This window comes from Fukomys damarensis, unplaced genomic scaffold, assembly GCF_012274545.1.
Source record: "Fukomys damarensis isolate Sample0158 unplaced genomic scaffold, DMR_v1.0_HiC HiC_scaffold_24, whole genome shotgun sequence".
NCBI lineage: Eukaryota > Metazoa > Chordata > Mammalia > Rodentia > Bathyergidae > Fukomys > Fukomys damarensis.
In genome coordinates, this window is record NW_022900936.1 from 4,801,192 (window position 1) to 4,818,726 (window position 17,535).

Sequence of the window (17,535 nt, forward strand, 5' to 3'; positions counted from 1 at the left end):
TGAGCCCTCTGGGGCGGTGGGCAGGCCCGGGCCGGCTGCTCTTCTGTCGAAATCTCCCTCCGTCAGCTTGCTCTTTGGCTTTGGTCTGGTTTTAATTTCGGACTTGAGCGCTGATATTTTTCCATCCCCAGCCTGTAGGAATCAAAGCTTTTCAACTGTAGCCGTTGGCCCTCCCCACCCTGGGCCTTGGGGCGCTTTATCTAATTTCCCCTTGGCGCTTTAGCATTTCCGTTGCCCGCACGCTTAACTCGAGTCAGCTTTTCGTGGCTGAACGTGACCCTGCACCTGTCTTCTGTCCGCACTCCCAGATGGCTGCGTCCTCTCCCGTCTAAATGGCGTGAGCCCAAATGTCTGGGTCCACCCCCGGCCCCTCCTCTGAGGGCCAGGTGTGTCGGTCCTCTCACGGGTACTGCGCCCGCAAAGCCCCAACCTTCTGTCGCTTTATCCCACCCCAAGTGCTGGAAATCTCTTTCCGGTTGCCCAGGCCTCGGTGCCCTCCCTGGCTGTCAGCACATCTTCAAAATGTGCCCAGAACAGAGTCGCGAATCTGGTCCCCACGCTCACCGGCCTGGTTCACGCCACCGCCATCTGGTTATTTCTGGGACCTGATTGGTTTCCCTGCCTCTGCCGGGGTTTCTTTCTGTTAATTCACGTGAATAGCTTTTAAAAGGATAATATGAATGTTATACTTCCTATAAATAAAACTAGATCGTAGTACACATTTTGAGAATTTCAGCCTTTAAATCAAGTAGACAGAACTGAATGTGACACTATTACCAAGCTACGAACTGAAAGATGTCCTTTAGCTTCATTTCCCACTGGGGGAGGCAGAGGACCTGGGTGCTGGGATGGGAGCCCAGGGGTGCTGCATGACTGAGCTGCCTCCCCTAGCTCTCTCCTCCCCCTTTCGTTTGGAGACAAGGCCTCGCTGCCTTGACTGGGAGGGACTCGCTTTCAATTATCCTGCCTCAGCCTCCCAGAGTGCTGGGATTTCAGGCATGCAGCACCTACGGGACCACCCTTTAGTTTTCTTAGGTGTAAACCTGACAGCGTCCCTAGGACAGAACTGGGACTGGAAGGAACAACAGAAGCATCCAGAGCCTTCTTCCGAGTGAGAAAGAGGAGTCATGTAGGAATTGAAGCTTTGTTCCCTGCTGTTTATTTTTAGAGAAGCACCAAAAGAGGAGCCTTGAAATGGAGACAGATTTCCAGCCCTTTGCTGATCACCGCCATAGTAAGTACCTGGGTGCTGACACCCTCGTCACAGAGTGACACGGGTGCGAGTGACGAGTCCCCCCCTTCAGACAAAACCCAGGTCTCCGAAGTAATGGGGTCGGATTGCGGCAGTTTGCTGAGGGCCTAGAGGAGGTTGCAGCTCATAAACCACTGCTCCCTTTTTTGCTGTCACTTCACAGAGAAACAAAGTGGCAGATGGGAAAACCTTCAGTCTCCAGCCATCACAGCGGTGAGCCCTGCCGACCCTTGCTGCCTCCCTGCTCCGACCCAAGGCCGCTCCCTGTCCATGCTTTGGGCCCTGTCCCCTGCACCGCCAGTTGTCCGTTCTCTCTTGGTCCATCTCAAGTGGCTCTGCCATGGCTTTTACTGTGTCCAGTGTCCCACTGCCGAAGATGGAGAAAAACAAATCTCCCTCCACCCCACCTCCGCTGGGAGCCCCAGTCATGTCCCACCCCAGGTCCCCTGGGATGCACCAGCTGTTTACAGAATCCCCTTCAGTTCCTCTGTCCCTGTGCCGCCTTCCTCCACCCCTTCCTGTCCACTTCCAGTCTCCACTCGGTCTAAAGCCAAAACTGCTGCTCGGATGTCCCCAGGCCCTGTCTTGCTCCGTCCCTCAGCTTTGTCCCTCCTTAAATGCTTGGGCTTGTATGTTTGCAGGCCCCTGGTACCTCTCATGTTGCCTAGTAACACCGCATTTACAAGCTAAGGGAAGAGTGTTTCCGTTTCTTCGCCTTCTGCTTAACTCTGTGCCCAGGAGCTCCTGCTCTTAAGGGGCTCTGGCTGATGTTTCCTCCACGCCACATTCACAGACACACCCATGTCCGCCTGTGCCCCACTGCTGGCCACAGGACCTTGACTCCCTGTTCCAGCCAGTGTCTATCAGATCTCCCCAAAGTCCCCCCCTCCCCTGTCTTGTCTTTTGTTTTGTTTTGTTTTTGAGACAGGGTCTCACTATGTGGTTGAGACTGACCTGGAACTCACTATGTAGCCCAGGCTGGTCTCCAACTCACATTGATCCTCCTGCCTCAGCCTCCCGAGTGCTGGGATGACAGGCATGTGCCACCACACCTGCCCCCCCATCTTGTCTTTGTGTTTGATGAGTATTTTGAGGAGAGATAGCCTGATATGATGCCCAGGCCTGCTCTTGACCCACTTACACCCCCTCGTGGTACCATCCACTGCCTTCTACCTTCCTTGGCTTCCCAGTGGAAGTTGTTCATTTGTTATTGTATTTCTGCTCCCACACATTTATTGGTTGTCACTGTAGCATTAGAAAGAGTTTTTTCTTTGTTCTCCTTTTGCGTGTATATCAGTATGGATTCACGGATTTCTGTTTACCCGGCGAGTTGGACTCCTGCTCCATCCACATTTGTTGTGACACTGGAATTGTCCTAGGCTTGGCGGGCGAGAGCTCCTTCAAGGCATCTCCAGTGGCCTCTTGGTGCGCGCCCAGCTGTGTACTGTGCAGCCCGGGCATGGGCCACCCATCTTGGTTTGCAGAGAGCCCTGATCCCTTGCTGTGGAGAATGGTATTTAGGGACAAATGGGGCAGAGTGTTCACTGTCACTGAAGTGTCAGTGTTCCAGAAAGCACACACGCACGCGCGCGCGCACACACACACACACACACAACCTAAATATGCTCGTATATACATGAGTGCAGATATCTGTGTCTGTGTGAGCACTAACCCAGCCCGTGCAGGGCTGATCCAGCGCCCCAAGGTTCTTTTCTCTTTCCCCCTTCCTATGCAAGTAAAATTCTCTCAGGCAGTAAGACGCTTGACTCCCATGATTCTAAATATATGTACTTGTTTCTTTGATTAACTTCATTCCTTCTGTGTAAGTAATTTCCCAACCTTGCCAACTACCGGACACTTTTTTGTCACCCTTATCCCCACACACGCACCTCCAGGTGTCTTCCACTGTGGCCTCCTGCTCCGGGGGTGGGGAGGGAGAGGGAGGGTATGCACGAGCATGAATATCTCCATCCTGAATGCTTATGAGTCTGCCGTTTCCTCTGACCGGTTTTTCCAAAGCCAAAAGCCCCACTACCCCTGGGATTGGTAGCCTTTTTCATAGCTATAGCCCAGATAAGGTAAAGCAAGGAAGCTTCTAGAAGCATTAGAGTAATTTTCCCAAATCACTCGAACCCACCCTCTGTCTTTTTGGAATTTATAATAGTGCATTTAATCCATACTTTAATGGCCTGCTTTTGGTCTCATTTTAATTCGTGGTGTTTTCACAAGTACCTATTCAGTTCCCTTTGGCCACTATAACAAATCACCACAAACTGTGCCTTAAAATAAAAATGTGTCTACAGCCGTGCGGTCAGAAGCCTGAAATAAGTCTTCTGGGCTAATATCAAGATGCTGCAGGTCCCTTCCAGAGGGCCCATTGCCTTTCCCTCTCTAATGTTAGAAAGGCCCGCGTTCTCCAGCCTGAGCACTGCTCCTGCCTGCTGGCCTCACGGTGTCGGTGTCATCGCTCTCTGACACGGCCTCCTGTCTGTCACGTGGCCTTCCAACTCCAACTCCTTCCTCACCCGTCTTACAGAAGCCCAGGTCTTCCCATGAGGCCCACAAGGATGACCTAGGATGATTCAGGAAAGTCTTCCCGCCTCAAGTCCTGGAAACTTACTATGCTGCAAGTGTCTTTTGCTCTGTATAGGAACACAGGTTCTGGGGACGAGCCACAGACACCCTTGGGGGCATTATTTCAGCCTCTCACAGTTTCCAGTGAATATCTTACATCTCAGAAATGGGATTTTAAACCCAGCTTGGTGGCACACACCTGTAATTCTAGCACTCTGGGAGGCTGAGGCAGGAGGATTGAAAGTTCAACCCTGGCGCAGGCAATTCAGCAGTTTAGTGAGACACTGTCTCAAAATAAAACATAAAGAAAGGGTGGAGGGGGCCTGGGATTTAGCTCAGTGGTTTTGCCACCTAACTCACAAGCACAAGTTCCTGAGTTCGATCCCCAGTACCAAAAGAAAGAAAAAGAAAGGGTAGAGGGGGGAATAGTTCAGAGTGAGGCCCTGGGTTCAGTCTCCAGTGCCCCTAAAAAGAGGAGAGAGAGAGAGAGAGATTTTACCTCCTTTCATTGAGGAAGGGTAATGAGCAACATCAGGACCAGTGATGGTGAACTTTTGTTTAGAAAAAACAAGTCTACATTGGCACCTTTTGTCTTAAAAGAGAAACACACACATGCATACCACAGGTTCACTGCCACTGATAGACACTGGCTGGAGACTGACTGATCTTAGAGATCTTGCCCTATATATGTCCGCACACCCAGAAATTCGCCTCATTCTTGTATATCCAAAACCACTAGGGCTGGGGCTTTGGCTCAGTGGTTCCGCCACCTACCTTGTAAGCACAAGGGCTGAGTTCAATCCCTGGTACCACACAAAAAAAGAAAAAAAAAGAAAGAAACAACAAAACCACAAGTATCCCTTAGTATTATTAGTCATGGTTAACGCTGTGTCTCCTCTGGTTCTTTAACGTCTTCCGCGCTGACAGATGAGGCGTGGAATCTGATTGTTTCAATCTGCATTTCACTGTGAGCTTGAGCCTCGTGTTTTTCTCTGTTGTGTGCAGATTGGCACTGTGCCACCTCTGTTATTCGTTGTATCAAATGGATCATTGTAAGAACCCTTTGTAAGGCCAGGGATGTGGCTCGGTGGCACTGCACCTGCCGGGCAAGCACAAGGTCCTGAGTTCAATCCCTGGCACCAGAAAAGAAAAAGATAGTATCTTTTGTCTGTTGCGTAGAAGTTTTATGTTTTTATGCAGCCATTATCATCGGTTGTTTCCTTTATGGTCTGGGCTTGATGTCTTACCACATTTTATATTGCCCTTTACGATGTTTTTCTTAACAGTTCCATCTTTAATCCACATAATTAATTTCAGTTTGCATTTGGAGCCTAGTCTGTGGTTTCTGCTTTTGTTTCTGAATCTAGTTTATCACACTGCTTTGTTACTCGGGCACCAGTATCGGTCTGTTTCAATGACTGTGGCTGTAGCTGTCAGGACCTGATGAAGGCAATCCTGTTTAGTCACTCTTGGTGAAGTTCCTCTGTGTGCTCCCGTGTTCATTTTTCAGTTTAAAAAAAGTGTGAAGGGAATGGGAATTGTGAAGGGCGGATAAGAAGCCAGATGTGGGGGTGCACACCTGTAATACCAGCTATGCGGGAGGCTGAAGCAGGAAGGTTGCAAGTTTGAAACCAGGGTGGACAATTTAGTGAGACCCTGTTTTGAAACAAACAATAAAAAGGGCTGGGGGCATAGCTCTGTGGTGGGTGCTTCCCCAGCGTGTGAGGCCCTAATTTCAATCCACTGTACTCAAACTCTGGGTAGGTAAAGAAGGAAAACGTGTGTGTTAAGCTGTTATTTCGTATGAGGCAGGGTGGGTTGATACAATTGTGTATTGAACCACAGAATAATTTAGGGTGGAAACATTTGTTACCATTGTAACTGAACTGTCCATTTGAGTTAATTATAACTTCACTATAGAATACAGTGCTTACATGTAAGAATGAGGATTTTCTGGTTGTGGTAATAGCCGAGACCCGGGTAAGTCGAGAGACTGATTGTGGGGCCAGAATAAAAACTTTGAGCCAATATCAGTGCTTGGAAATAAGATATAGCCAGGCATGGCGGTGCATCCACGTGGGAGGCTGAGGCAGGAGGATCTCCATGAGTTCAAGGCCAGCCTGGACAGCTGGGGATTTAGCTCAGTGTTTCCGCCGCCTGCCTCATAAGTACAAGGTCCCCAGTTCGATCCCCAGTACTAAAAAAAAAAAAAAAAAAAAAAAAAAAAAAAAAAAAAAGACAATCCTGGACTACACAGTGAGACCCTATAAGAAAAGAAAATAAGATCTGGTAGTCACTGGCAGGACCAGTGAGGTCTCCCACTGGTTATTTTTGTTGTCTACAGACAAGTAAATATACTCCACAGAGTTTATTCAGCTCAGCCCCGGAAAGAAAGAATGGGCTGGGAACCCCAGGGTCTCTGCCCTGCCTGTGATATTTTAAAAGCACCACTTTGTGTGACTGTTTCAAATCTTATCTCAGCATCGCTGTTGGGGCATTCAGGAATCTCCCAGTTAACCATCGGTGGCTGACACAGGAAAAGCCTTAGTGTGTGAAGTGTGCGGCAACCGTCGTGCAAAGGGGCGTGTGCAGTGTAAATCAACGCCGGCTCACAGCTTCTGCACTTGAGTGAATATGTTTCTCTTCAAGACGGTAACGTTTTCCTTTTGTAATATCATTTTAGGTTTTTTGAAATATATTCTTCCCTTAAAAAAGGATCAAAACATGTCAAATAACACTGCCCTGGAAACGTCATAAACCCTGCAGTGTAAAGGACCGTGTACCTAGAGCATAGTTTCTCTACAAGCGCCTTAGAGAAGCTGGATAAACAGCAGGTATGAAAGAACCCATTTGAAGACATTTTAGCTTAACCTATTTTCTGTTTGCCTTATTACAAAAACAGGAGTGAAGACAACTGAGTGTAGTGTTTTAAATGATTCAGATGTTCACCTTGGTCTACAGCATTCTTGTTTCTTATCCTATAATTGGGTGAACATGGTGGTACGCGCCTATAACCCTAATACTCAGGAGGCTGAGGCAGGAGGCTCACCACCTGAGTTCAAGGCCAACCTAGGCTACATAGTGATTTCAGGGCCAATCTGAACTACATAGCAAGACCCTATCTGGGAAAAAAAAATTTGGTGAACACAATTTAGAAGTTTATTGTTCTTGGTGCCTTTCAAGAAAACACACAATCGACCAGGTCCTGTTTCTCCATTAGAACAGTGTCTATCATTGTGGATCGTGGCCCTGAGTCATAACAGCAACGAAACAACTACGAACCCTGTAACAATAGAGATGTAATACAATTATGTCACCTTGGCTCTACGGTGCATAAAACAGGCACCTTTACACTTGTCAGCGCTGATCGTTCAAAGTATAAACACTGCCAAAATGAATCTATAAACTGTATGCTAATCTGATATAGTCAAAGCTAGTGGACATTAATTACATAGTTACTGGCTGCTCGTTTTTAAGGTCTTGAGGACTGGAGTTTGCCTTCATAACCCAGTACCTAGCAGATACTAAGTAAGTGTTTCCTCGTTCATCTTATAAAAGCCTGCTCTTTGAGAACCACAGAGCCACAAAACTCAAACTACAGTGGGTGCTGTGCAGTTCATAATTGGTGTTTGCACAAATAAGCTCAAGTCTTTACCGTGCCTGGCCTTAATGTTTAACACTCTCGGCAGCCAGTTTGGTGGCTTTCTAGTCTTCAGACGGTGACTCACCGCCCTTCCCTGAACTTGCACAGATGTGAGGCCCAGAAGGCTGGGGGATCCTACACAAGGTGCAGACATAGACACTGGAATGCCATCTGTCTGCTCTCTTTGTCGCTCCTTCTCGTGCTGTGCCCGGGCATAAGACAGGGTGTTCAGCTAAACGTTCCCCAGGGGCCCCAAAGGACTTCTTTCTTTTCCCACCTCCACTGATAAATGTAGATAGATGGGAGCTTCCTCCACTGTACAGGATGTGTGTGAAGGAAGCAAAGGCTGGTTGCTCTCCCGCCAAGACCCAAACCAGGACAAGGACATCCACTGTCAGCACCACCGCTGTGCAGCACAATCCCAGACATGCTGGACATGCAATCAGGCAAGAAAAGGAAAGAAAAGAGCCCATGTTAAAAAGAGAATTAATCTCTATTCACAAATGACAAGGTCATTCAGGTAGAAAGTCTGATGGGATCTGCAAAAGACCAATATCTAGTAAATGAGTTTAGCAAGGCTGCCGGATTCAAGATCAATGTGCAAATGTCAATTGTAGCTCTGCCTATGAGCAGCAAACAAACAGAAATTGAAATTAAAAGGCAAGTAAAATACCCTTTGCAACAACAATACCGTTTGCCGTCAAAATATAGGAAATACAATGGCACCTCAGTTCACCAGCTTAATTTGTTTCATGATTCTGGTCATGAACTGAATCAAACTTTTCTATAAGTTTTAAAAGGTTTAGGCCGGGGATTTAGCTCAGCAGTTCGGTGGCCTGCCTCGCAAGCACAAGGACCCAAGTTCAATCCCTGGTACCAAAAAAAAAAGGTTTAATGTCACCCGATGTGGGGTTTGGTAGTGGAAGCAAAACTCTGCAGAATGCTTTTGTTTGCAAACCAAATTGTTTGTGAAACGAAGGTTTGTGAGCTGAGGTATTAGTGTACTTGGGGATAAATCTGACCAAAGTTATAAAGGACTAATATACTGAAAACTGCAAACATTTTCTGCAGCCCAAAGATTTAGGAATTAGCCACTGTGCTGTGTGCAGTTTGGCAGATGAATGAGAAAAGGCTCTGGAAAGCAGAGAAGGTTCCTTAACCACCAGTGACCCACCAGTGTAGAAACTGTTGGCACAGCCTATGCACAGCAGTGGTCCGTATTGAGCGTGATGCCAAATTACTCCTAAAATGGCTCGGGCTGGGATGCTTACTGGCAGCAGATGGACCGTGTAATGTGTTTCATAGCACAGAGGAAGAACGGAGTGGGAAAGATGTACTGGAAGCTGTGCGAACTGCCAGTCCCCTGACCAAGGGCACGGCGGCGGCAGGGTAACAAAAGACAAGACTTCTTCCACGTCAGTGGGGGCCCAGGATGGTCAGCGCTCTTGTCAGGGGAGAGGCCGTCTCCTGAGCTCACCTCTGTTTACTGAACACACAGCCCCTAGAGGGGGTGGGGGCGGTGCAGGGACAGTGCCGTGGGGGGCGCTGACTCGAGCAGGGTCCCAGCAGCAAGGGCACGAGACGTTCTGGCAGGAACGAACCACTCATTAACAGGAACCTGTTTCTTCCCAAGGGTTGATTTCTGCCTCTAGAGGAGCTTTCTGTATGAGTCACGCTGCCCTTAGCTGCACCACCGTCCTGCCCTCCAAGACGTCACGGCGTCGCGGCTCACTGAGACCTCCTCTGTGACCCGTGGGAGTTCTGTTCCCACACCCCGACGGCGGGCTCTTCAGGCGAGCCTTCGCGGGTCCATAGGCAGGCTCAGACTTTTAACATGAAAAGCTGATTTATGAATGTGTAGCTTGCTCAGGGTGGTCTCCACCACAGATGCAGCCAGAAATCAAATCTCCCAGGAGAGAGACGGCGGTGGGGGAGATTCGACCCTGTTGGGAAGGATCTGATACAACTAATTCTTCTTTTCCATTCTTGGTAAAATAAAAGAATTGAGCATTGAGAATGAAATGAAAAAAATAACCCTTTAAAATCCACCTGCAGGAGAGGGTTTGTTTTAATCTGCTGTGGAAGCAGGCTGCTGTGGAAGAGAACTTAGTGTGCTGTAATGCAGTAGCATTAGGAAGGAATGCCAAACCCTCTGCTTTTTAATTTTATCAAGAATATATATTTAGGCTCTCTCTCTCTCTCTCTCTCTCTCTCTCTCTCTCTCTCTCTCTCTCTCTCCCTCTATCTCTCTCTCTCTCCCCTCCCTCTCCTCACCACTTAGTCCAGGCTGGCCTCCAGCTCCCAGGGATCCTCCTGTCTCAGCTTCCTGGGTGCTGGGATTACAGGTGTGCACCAGCACGCCTGGCTTGGGATCCTTCTTGTGTGTGACTTCCTGTTGCTTCCATTTTAAATTCTCCCTTTAGACAGCTAAGAGGGCTTATGGAAAGTACTGGAAGTTTGTGTCCTTCAGAATCTGTTTGTAAATTATCAAGGACGAGGGCTCTGCTGTTTGTTAGCTGTCTTGAACAATCTCGGAGATACAGAGTGATCAACATACGTGATGAATGTTTAAGATTTTTAACATTTTATTGCAGCGAAAAGACACATCGCCCTGTACCCCCCTCACAATATTCCCCCTCACTTCAATCGCCCACATTCTGTCACTCCTGCCACTTTCTACACAGTTCTGAAGTCCTCTTTCCTGGATGTCTTTATGAGGCGTGATAAAAAACACAGTGAATGCTCTGCTGAGCGCCGACAGAAAGGCAGCTCCTAAAAACGCCGCGTCTTCAGCCACCTCGTTGAGCAGACCTGGCTCCGTGTGACTTCGGGCTCTGCCGCACAGTCTAGGTGACCGTGAAAGGGAAACATCGAGGCAGTCAGGACAGCACAGCTACAAACGCTCAGGAAGAAAGGCTCCAGAGCGGCTGCAGGAAGTGGCAAGGGTGATGGGATGTTGGAAGTCTCAGCAGGAGAGTTCTGAAGGCGATTCATGGTGATGTCTTTTACTGTAGTCGGTTTTTAAACTTTTTAACCTCACTGAATTTGTCAAGGACACCATATAACTGTCCTACGAGACTGTAGGGTTCGGGGTTGTATTTAGCAGCCACCCTCTCTCCCAAGGCATCCTCAGGTCAAATGAGAAGCCAGGTCTAACGCCGCAGGCGCCACCTCGGGACAATCTGTGTGGGATGAACAGAAAAGACATTGTCCTTTAGCCTTGCTCGCCACACGGATTATTTCGTTAGACCAGTACTTTAATACTACTGTTCCAGCCCAGTATCAATAAATAAATAACTTAAATAAAGTAGAAGTAAAATGCAGCATTTTTTTCACTGGGTTTAAGATCCTAAGGAGAGGGGCCAGGGATTTAGCTCACTGGTTCCACCGCCAGCCTCACAAGCACAAGGTCCCAAGTTCAATCCCCGGTACAAAAAAAAAAAAAAAAAAAAGATCCTAGGGAGAAAAAACAGGGTAGTTGTTTTAGCCAATGATCTACAAAGAGCTACTGTGTTTAAATTACTTCTAGGGCTGGGGATTTAGCTCAGTGGCAATGCGCCTGCCTTGCAAATGAAAGGTCCTGAGTTCAATCCCCAGTACTAAATAAATAAATAACTTTAAATTGTACTTAACTTAAAGCAAATGAATTAAAGAACTGTGAGACCGTGTGAGTCTTCATTAAGTTAAGTTTTCAGGCAGTCTTTGGTTTCAAGGATCCTCAATTATGTGCTACCCTATGTTCCTGGTTAGAACCTGGGATCTCACTCTCCAAGTTTATTTTCATTTTAGCTGCTAAACATATTTCTTTCACGTCCACTTCGCTGTGATTCAGCCCCCAAATATGACTTTGATTTTTCACCTTGATAGTTAAATCTATAATATTAGACAAAAGCTTTGTTTTGGTTTTTCCAAGCCCAATATTTACAAAAGTTTGTTTTTAGTATAGCTAAAAGCACGGTTATTTATTTTTTAAAAGAAATGCCATTTTCCGGGGCTGGGGATTTAGCTCAGTGGTGCACGCCTGCCTTGCGAGTTCAATCCCTGGTACCAAAAAAAAGAAAAAGAAAAAGAAAAGAAATGTTATTTTCCACGTGGCAGATCCCTTCACGTAAGATGAGCTACCCCAAACACATGAATGTGTACACAGTGCTCAGAATCACTTCTCTGTCAACTTGTGATACCTAACCAGCAGGACCCATTGTCTCTTTTGGTTCTAGAATACTCTTTAAAACTAGATCAGTTGGAACCCCGGTGTGGTGGTGCATGCCTGTAATCCCAGCACTGGGGAGCCTGAGGCAGGAGGATCTCTGTGAGTTCGAGACCAGCCTGGGCTACATAGTGAGTTCCAGGTCAGTCTCAAATACATAGTGAGGCCCTGTCTCAAAAATCCAAAACAAAAATCCCAGCACGGGAGCCTGAGGCAGGAGGATCTCTGTGAGTTCGAGACCAGCCTGGGCTACATAGTGAGTTCCAGGTCAGTCTCAAATACATAGTGAGGCCCTGTCTCAAAAATCCAAAACAAACAAACAAAAGAATTACAAAAGAACTCTGAACAACGCTGTCAGTATTACTAACACGCAATGCCACAGGTCTGAAAGTCTTGCCTTATTTCATGATTCTAAAAGGTAGCTGTGCAGATGTGGATCGACGTTTGATTAAAGTAAAGACGTTTGTTTAAAGTAAAGTATTAATACTTCAAAGTAAAAAAATATAGTATTTACATTCTTTAGGTCCTGGGGGGGTGTGATATTACAAAATAGCAAAAGCAGTGATTTCTTTAATGTTATTTTTCTGATTGGTAATTGTTTTTAACAGTACTTAATTATTGTATGTCGTGAGACACTAAAATCATAAACGGGAATCTCATCTAGACTTTCATTTTTTGAGATTATCAGCAGCACAGTCACTTGTAGAAACTGTAAAAAATAAGTTATCTCCTTAGCCCCTTAATTTTTTCATAAATGTTTCTGGCTTTTGAATAGTTTATTTATATTGCATATCATGGTTCCAACTGTAGACAATTATGATGCTAATTTATTGTACCTCGGTTTCGCCTTTGTATAAGAGATAGCCAAGACTGAAGAAACCAAATGTATGTGTTTGCTGTAGCACGTCTTCAAGTTAGGGAAACATAGTTCAAGGACATAGAAGGGTCTTAATGAGTTAAAATCATCCACTCAAAAAAATAAATAAATAAATAAAACTAGATCGGTTACATTGTATTCTGGGTCTGACCTCAAAAGTAGGGGCCACCATCCTTCCAGAAGGAGAGGGCATATCTCCAAGGAATCAGTATCAATTTCACAAATGTTGCATTTCACACCAGCTGTCCACACCTCTCCCTAATGGAGGCAAAATATCCCAAGCAATAACAGGCCTTTAGAAATGAGAATGTAATCCACTAATTCATAAATTGCTTCAGGGCCTCCCTCTGTAGCCCAAGTTGTTTTTGAACTCACAGCGATCCTCCTGCCTCAGCCTCCCAAGCGCTGGGATCGCTGGTGTGCACTTGTTTTTTAACTTGCTCTTACCAAAGTTTGCTCTCAGAGGTTTTGTATTTCATGTAGAAATAATATGAAAACCAAACTGAAATTCCTCCTGAAAATGCTTCAAGATAATGTGTGGTTTCGCCTTCCTAGTTCTCCATTACAGATAAAGGAAATATAAACAGCATGGGTTTGTTGTAATGTCGGGAGCGGGAAATTCAAAAATATTTTCATAGCAGAAAATGGGGAGATAAATCTTTTGCAAATGGGAAGGGGACCAAGAGATGGTGGAGGAGAGGGCAGGGGAAGGGGACATAAAAAAATGAAGACGTGTAATGTGCATGTACCAATTCCCTACAGGAATGTGGTCTTTGTGTACTATAAATGTGGACTAATAAAATTCTTTTAAAATAAACATGAACTTCTTTAAAAATACTTTTTGGTGAGTTTTTTGTTTGGTTGGTTGGAGGGTTTTTTTTTTGGGGGGGGGTTGTATGGTTGAATGGTTGTTTGGTTTGAGACAGGGACTTGCTGTGTAGCCCAGGCTGAATTTATGGCAATCCTCCTGCCTCAGCCTCCCAAGCGCTGGGATTAGAGGTGTGCGCCACCACGCCTAGCTAAAAATACTTTCCTTTTTTTTTTTTTTCAGGTTGCGTGCTATGTCCATGGCTGATACAACAAAACCCCACACAGATGAGCCCTTCGTGGGAGTGGCCCTGGAGACCGGCGGCCAGCCCCCCAGCAGCAGGCGGTCCAGTGGCAGCGTGGACTACAGCCGGTCCCAGTGCTCCTGCGGGAGCCTACATTCTAACTGCGACTACTCCGAGGATTTCATCTCCCTGTGCTCCCACCCAGCCGCAAACAGAAACTATGTGGAGCAGCTGGGCGTGAAAGAGAAGAAAAAGCCCAACGCTTCCAAACTCGCCCCACCCAAGGGTAAGAAGCAAAAACGTCGGAGCTGAAGCTCAGTTCCTGGGCCCATGAGGCTGTCGTTTAAGGTGCTCATACTTTGCGACGGTCTGCATTTGGTTTTACTGATTCTCCATATTGCAGCTGTGCACTGTAGGTGAGCTTGCGCGGGGGGAATTCGGGGATAGAGAAGACTAAGGACAAATGCACCGCAACAGGAAGACCTGCAACGGGGGGCCAGGTCCTCGCGGGGCTCCTTTGCCGTCCACAGGTGGCCGCCCCACAGAGTGGCGACCGGAGCCTGGAACCTGCAGGCTTCTGGCCTCTCCTCGCGGCTGAGGAACCCGGACTTGAGGTGTCGGGGAGATGCAAACGCCCCTCGACTGCCCGAGGGGATGGTCTTCAATCCGGGGAGGCCCGCAGCAGAGACAGCAGAGATGGTTCCAAAGGCTGTCCGTGGTGTCACCAGACTGGCCGCTGCTGGGGACGCCCCTGACGGCCACCCCCACCCAGCAGGAGTCCTCTGCACCCCCGGCAGCCACGGGACACGGTACAGCCTGCTCTCTTAGGGCCGGCCCTGTCACAGTTACCCAGTGGCTTTGTCCCCGTGCCAGGCGGCCCAGGACGCTCTGTGTCTCTGCGTACCACTGCAGGGATCTGCAGACTCCATCCCCCTGCTCCTATCTGTGGAGCAGGCTTCTTCTAAGACAAGTGTCTGTGACCCCGTGAAAATGTATGTGTTTTTCTTTTATTTACTCTATTTGGATTTTGCTTTTTTTCTTTTTTTGAGGCAGGGTCTCACTGTGCAGCCCAGGCTGCCCTTGAACTTGCAGCAATCCTCCTGCCTCAGCCTCCAGAGTGATGGAATTACAGCCCTGCACCACCAAACCCATTTTTTGTTGTTGTTTTGGGTTGTTTTGTTTTGTTTTGTTTTATTTTTCTGTCTCTTCATTTGTTAACTTTTCTAGGGGGAAAACCCATAGCTATGGCCAGACTCTCAAAAGGTTTTCTAGAGAGGAGAGAGTGGGCCCCCGACCCCCTTGCAGGGTCCCAGGCAGAGGATGAAAGCGTGCTTTCCTGACCCCATCGAGGGGTCTCAGCACAGCAGCGTCATGGCCAGGCCCTGAGATCGCATCGTCCCCGTCCACAGCTGAAACTCATGACTCTGAAAACCCAACCTCGGGAGCCAGCATTGATGGGAGGGGCAGCGGCCTCATTTCGATGGATATGAGCCTGGTCTTCACTTAGTTTTACTTAGCGTGAGCAGTTGCACGCTTCACCACAGAAGTATTCTTTGATTGAAGCGCACTGTCTTAGACCGTACTGGGAAAACTATGGAACACACTAACTATATGTATTATAAAGCAGAGGGCCGGGTGTACTTGTGCAGACCTATCAACCAGCTTCTTGGGAGGCTAAAGCAGGAGGATTTCTTGAGCCCCGGAACTCAAGACCAGCCTGGGCCACATAGCAAGATCTCTCAGAGAGAGAGAGAGAGAGATAAAAAAAGTCTAGAACCACCTGGCCCAGCGACATAGGTCTATAAACCATTCTAAGCTTTCATGAGATTATTGAAGAAGGCAATTAGCATTTATAAAACTAACCCTACAAGAAACGAAGTGCATTTTGAGCTCTGAGTGCCTTACAGTTTAGCTGTTGTAAATCGATTCCTAATTTATCTTTTCTGCAAATACGTCCCGAGCCCCTTATGTGATATACCAGTTTGTAAACCAAGAGCAACCTGTGAACTGGGTCACTCAGCAGCAGACGGCTCCGTAAGAACAAGCGCAGCGCGTGGCTCCCTCCACCTCCTTGTGTGCTGATTCTCAGAAATCGTTTTCAGTAAGTCTGTGTGCGTGGCTAACTCGGGCCTTCCCTGCCCAGCCTGTGACACACTGGACAGTTTGCAGTCTCAGCTGCGTCCCTGAATGACCAGCGCTCCTCGCTGGTCTCTTCCGTGCTTTGTCCCCACGCGGTGGTTTGCCCAGGGGTGTCGTTCTGCCCCAGGCGGAGAGGCGCCATCCCTCCGTGTCCACTGGGCGGTGACCCCGGATGAGAACAGCCAGAGTAGAGCCGGGACCCACCAGAGAACAGGAGCTTAGAAAGGCAACAGGGCAAATTTCATGGCAGCAGAACTTTTCATGGAGAAAGAGCAGGAGAATGAACCGAGGACTTCGGTGTGATGGGATTTTCTTTATTTCATCCAATTCTAGAGATTTGTTTAAATCTTGGTAGAGAGCGAGTAATAGATTTCTGGAGTTTGCTTTTGGAGCACTATTTCCTTCTTTTGTAGAAAATGTACTTTCAGAATTTTTTCAACTACATAGTCTGTGGATTAGAAAACTGCTTCCTTTGATATGTTTTCTTTGTCAAGGCAGAGCCCACACAAATGAGCACCACCCAGAACTTCCGATGACTGCGTTCGGTGTCTTGGGACCCCTTTGGCCCTGCTGTCCTTGGCCAGGCAGAGGTGGAAGCCCAGAGGTGGTGTGGCAGCAACACCTTCTCCAACAGGGGACACGGACACTGCAGGGGACACACTGGGACAGGCTTGTCCTCAACCTCTTCCTCTAGTCCATGGAGGAAGTGAGGCCACAGAGAAGCAGATCCACAGAGGAAGTGGGTCATGGAGGAAGTGGGGCCGTGGAGGAAGTAGGTCCACGGAGGAAGTGGGTCCGTGGAGGAAGTGGGTCCGTGGAGGAAGTAGGTCCGTGGAGGAAGTGGGTCCGTGGAGGATGTGGGTTCACAGAGGAAGTGGGTCCACGGAGGAAGTGGGGCCACAGAGAAGCAGATCCACAGAGGAAGTGGGTCATGGAGGAAGTAGGTCCACGGAGGAAGTGGGTCCATGGAGGAAGTGGGTTTGTGGAGGAAGTAGGTCCACGGAGGAAGTGGGTCCGTGGAGGAAGTAGGTCCGTGAAGGAAGTGGGTCCGTGGAGGATGTGGGCCACAGAGAAGCAGATCCACAGAGGAAGTGGGTCATGGAGGATGTGGGTCCATGGAGGAAGTGGCTCCACAGAGGAAGTGGGTCCACGGACGAAGTGGGTCCGTGGAGGAAGTGGGTCCATGGAGGAAGTGGGTCGACAGAGGAAGTGGGTCATGGAGGAAGTGGGTCCGTGGAGGAAGTAGGACCACAGAGGAATTGGGCCCCACTCTTTTAAGAGCAAAGAAAGTATAGACCTGGAAGAGAGGGAAGCACCTAGCCAACAGACAAGTGGAGAACATGGCTCAGAACCAAGGCAGGGACATAGAAAATGGGGTGGGACAGTGAAACCAAAGTGACAGGGACCAGAAAAAGAGGCCAGGAAGGAAGGTAGAAGGAAAGATATAGGGCCCAAAGGAATATAGCAACAGAGCTTTACAGAGGAGGGACCAGGCTGCGCTGAACCTGAGAGGGAAGCTGCGAGCCGCCGAGCTGGTGATGACTCGGACTCACAGCACGCACTTCCTTTGCAAGGGCTGTGCCTAACTGTGTGTGTCCGTGGTGGATTAATGTGGGCAAGTGTTTTAGCTCAGTAGTTTAAGAATTAGGAATTGAAGCCAGGCATGGTGGCGCACGCCTGTGATCCCAGCACTCGGGAGGCTGAGGCAGGAGGATCACTGTGAGTTCGAGACCAGCCTGGGCTACATAGTGAGTTCCAGTTCAGTCTCAACTACACAGTGAGACCCTGTCT

At 48.1% G+C, this 17,535-nt stretch overlaps 1 protein-coding gene across 1 annotated transcript in view; it reads left to right on the forward strand.

The window, feature by feature from the left end:
* Positions 1 to 17,535, forward strand: part of Lca5l (lebercilin LCA5 like) — a 37,637-nt gene that overhangs the window by 412 nt on the left and 19,690 nt on the right. The window contains exons 2-3 of the mRNA XM_010636607.2: positions 1,169 to 1,234; positions 13,605 to 13,891. Of these exons, the coding sequence (XP_010634909.1) occupies positions 13,615 to 13,891 (277 nt within the window). The 5' untranslated portion in view covers positions 1,169 to 1,234; positions 13,605 to 13,614. The remainder of the gene's footprint in view (positions 1 to 1,168; positions 1,235 to 13,604; positions 13,892 to 17,535) is intronic.